This window comes from Microtus ochrogaster, linkage group LG4 (assembly GCF_000317375.1).
Source record: "Microtus ochrogaster isolate Prairie Vole_2 linkage group LG4, MicOch1.0, whole genome shotgun sequence".
In the NCBI taxonomy this organism is placed as follows: Eukaryota; Metazoa; Chordata; class Mammalia; order Rodentia; family Cricetidae; genus Microtus; species Microtus ochrogaster.
The window spans coordinates 52542563-52544642 of NC_022030.1; the positions used below are offsets into that span (position 1 = coordinate 52542563).

Here is a 2080-nt window from a genome sequence, read left to right on the forward strand (position 1 = left end):
TGTATTAGTAACACAGCAGAGTGAAATGGGCAGAGAAGTACTAGTTACTGCAGACTTCCTGTGTCAGGGTGCAGGGCTGTTTACATCTTTTTAAGGTTCCATGAAAAAAAATGACGGCAAAAGATTGTTTTATGGATGAGGAGGGTGTTGTGAAGGTGCTGAGGAGCCCTCAGAATGAAAACCTTGGTTGGTGTTTTGATATTTGGTTAGACAAATACCAGGCTGCCTGAGGTACAAGATTAGTGACATCCCTTTGTATATCTGGTCCTTTGATTTTTGAGCCTCTTTCTCATTTGATCTCTACTTAATGATTCCTTTTCATCCTGAGTCTGAACAGCACTGGGAACCAGATGCTCTAGTTATTATATATCACTAGTCTAGAGTAATCAGCCCTTTAATTGTTTTGTTTGGTGTTTGCATCAGGCAAATCTTTTCTTGTTTTGATGCTAGAGAGTGGGCTCTGACATACAAAGTCCCACTCTTTTGATTTTTGAGACAGGGTTTCTCTGTAGCTTTGGAGCCTGTCCTGGAATTACCTCTTGTAGACCAGGCTGGCCTCGAACTCACAGAGATCCACCTGCCTCTGCCTCCCAAGTGCTGAGTTTAAAGGCGTGTGCTACCACCCGGCTCTAAGTCCCACTCTTTACCGTGGAATTTAAGACACCTGCTAGCTTTTCACTAGCATGTTGGTGGCTTTGATGGTTTGTGTTTAGTGTTCGATAATGTGAAAACCCTGGAGATGCTATATTAGGCGACAAAGCAAAGCATGTAAGAAAACTCTGTCAGTGTATATACCTGCTGTATTTCAGGCATGTTTGTTAGCCTTAAAGAAAAACTGGCAAGTTGTGCAGTGGTGGCACACACCTTTAATCCCAGCACTCAGAAGGCAGAGATAGGTGGATCTCTGTGAGTTGGAGGCCAGCCTGGTGTACAGAGTGAGTTCACGGCCATCCAAAGATACACAGAAAACCCCTCAAAAAACCAAAAAGCCAAAACCAAAAATCACCAGGTGATATCTGATACCTGATAGAATGTTTAGGGTTAGGAAATTAAGCAACAGGTGAAGTTCATCAGTTCATATGCAGTTTTCATTTGTGCTGAACACATTAAAATTAACATTCTTTTTTTTTTTTCCCTCCTAGCTGATGAAGAATTTGACGAGTTGTGTTTTGAATTTGGTTTGGAACTTGATGAAATTGTACGTATCAGACTTCAGACTTTTTCTTTTTTCTTCTTTTTCTTTGTGCTTGTTGAATTTGTATTGCAAATTTTATCTTTTAAAAAAGTTTTAATTAAAATAATTTTCATTTTTGAGATTATAGTATAATTATATCATTTCCCCTTCCCTTTCCTCCTTCTAACCCCTTCTATATATCCACCCTTCTTTTTCAAACACATGGCTTCTTTTCTCTTTAATTGTTGTTACATACATATGTATACACACTTATTTCCAAATACATAAATAATAACCTCACTCTGTATAGTGTTGCTTGTATGTATATATACTTTCAGGGATAACCATTTGATATTGGATAACCAGTTGGTTTGTAACCCCCCCCCCCTTCTCTCTCTTTTTTTCCCCCCAGAGTTTGCTGTGTTATTAACTTATAGTTAGACTCTGGCAATTTGGGGATTTTTGTACTCTGTTTTGGGGAGGGTTACTTGCCTTTTTGACAGTTTTCACAGTTTGTCTTGCCAGGCCTTATTTTTGAGAAACAGATGATTCCCTTTATATGATCATACATGCCTTCTGGTTCTGAAATATATTTTTGGCTCTTTGATTTCTGTCAGGTAGTACTCCAAGTTTAGCTTTTATATAGGGCTTCATGAACCGAGTCTGAAAATGACATTAGTGCCCTTGCAAGTATTAGAGCTACTTTTTATTCTCTGGTTACCATGTTATTTCCACTTCTTTACTTAGAGCTCTTCTGCTGTGTGCCACCAGCAGGGTGTCTTAGCTTTCTTCATTAAAAAACATTAATCTGGCGGGGCGGTGGTGGTGCACGCCTTTAATCCCAGCACTCGGGAGGCAGAGGTAGGCAGATCTCTGTGAGTTCGAGACCAGCCTGGTCTACAAGAG

At 39.8% G+C, this 2080-nt stretch overlaps 1 protein-coding gene across 4 annotated transcripts in view; it reads left to right on the forward strand.

Annotated features, from left to right (window-relative positions):
- The window catches only part of Farsb (phenylalanyl-tRNA synthetase subunit beta), a 67829-nt gene that overhangs the window by 6109 nt on the left and 59640 nt on the right, over positions 1–2080 (forward strand). For all 4 annotated transcript variants that reach the window (XR_003378177.1, XM_005361549.2, XM_026786189.1 and 1 more), the window contains exon 2: positions 1143–1198. Coding sequence is in view for 3 of the 4 variants with exons in the window: in XM_005361549.2 (XP_005361606.1) it covers positions 1143–1198 (56 nt within the window). In the remaining variant the exon portion in view is untranslated. The remainder of the gene's footprint in view (positions 1–1142; positions 1199–2080) is intronic.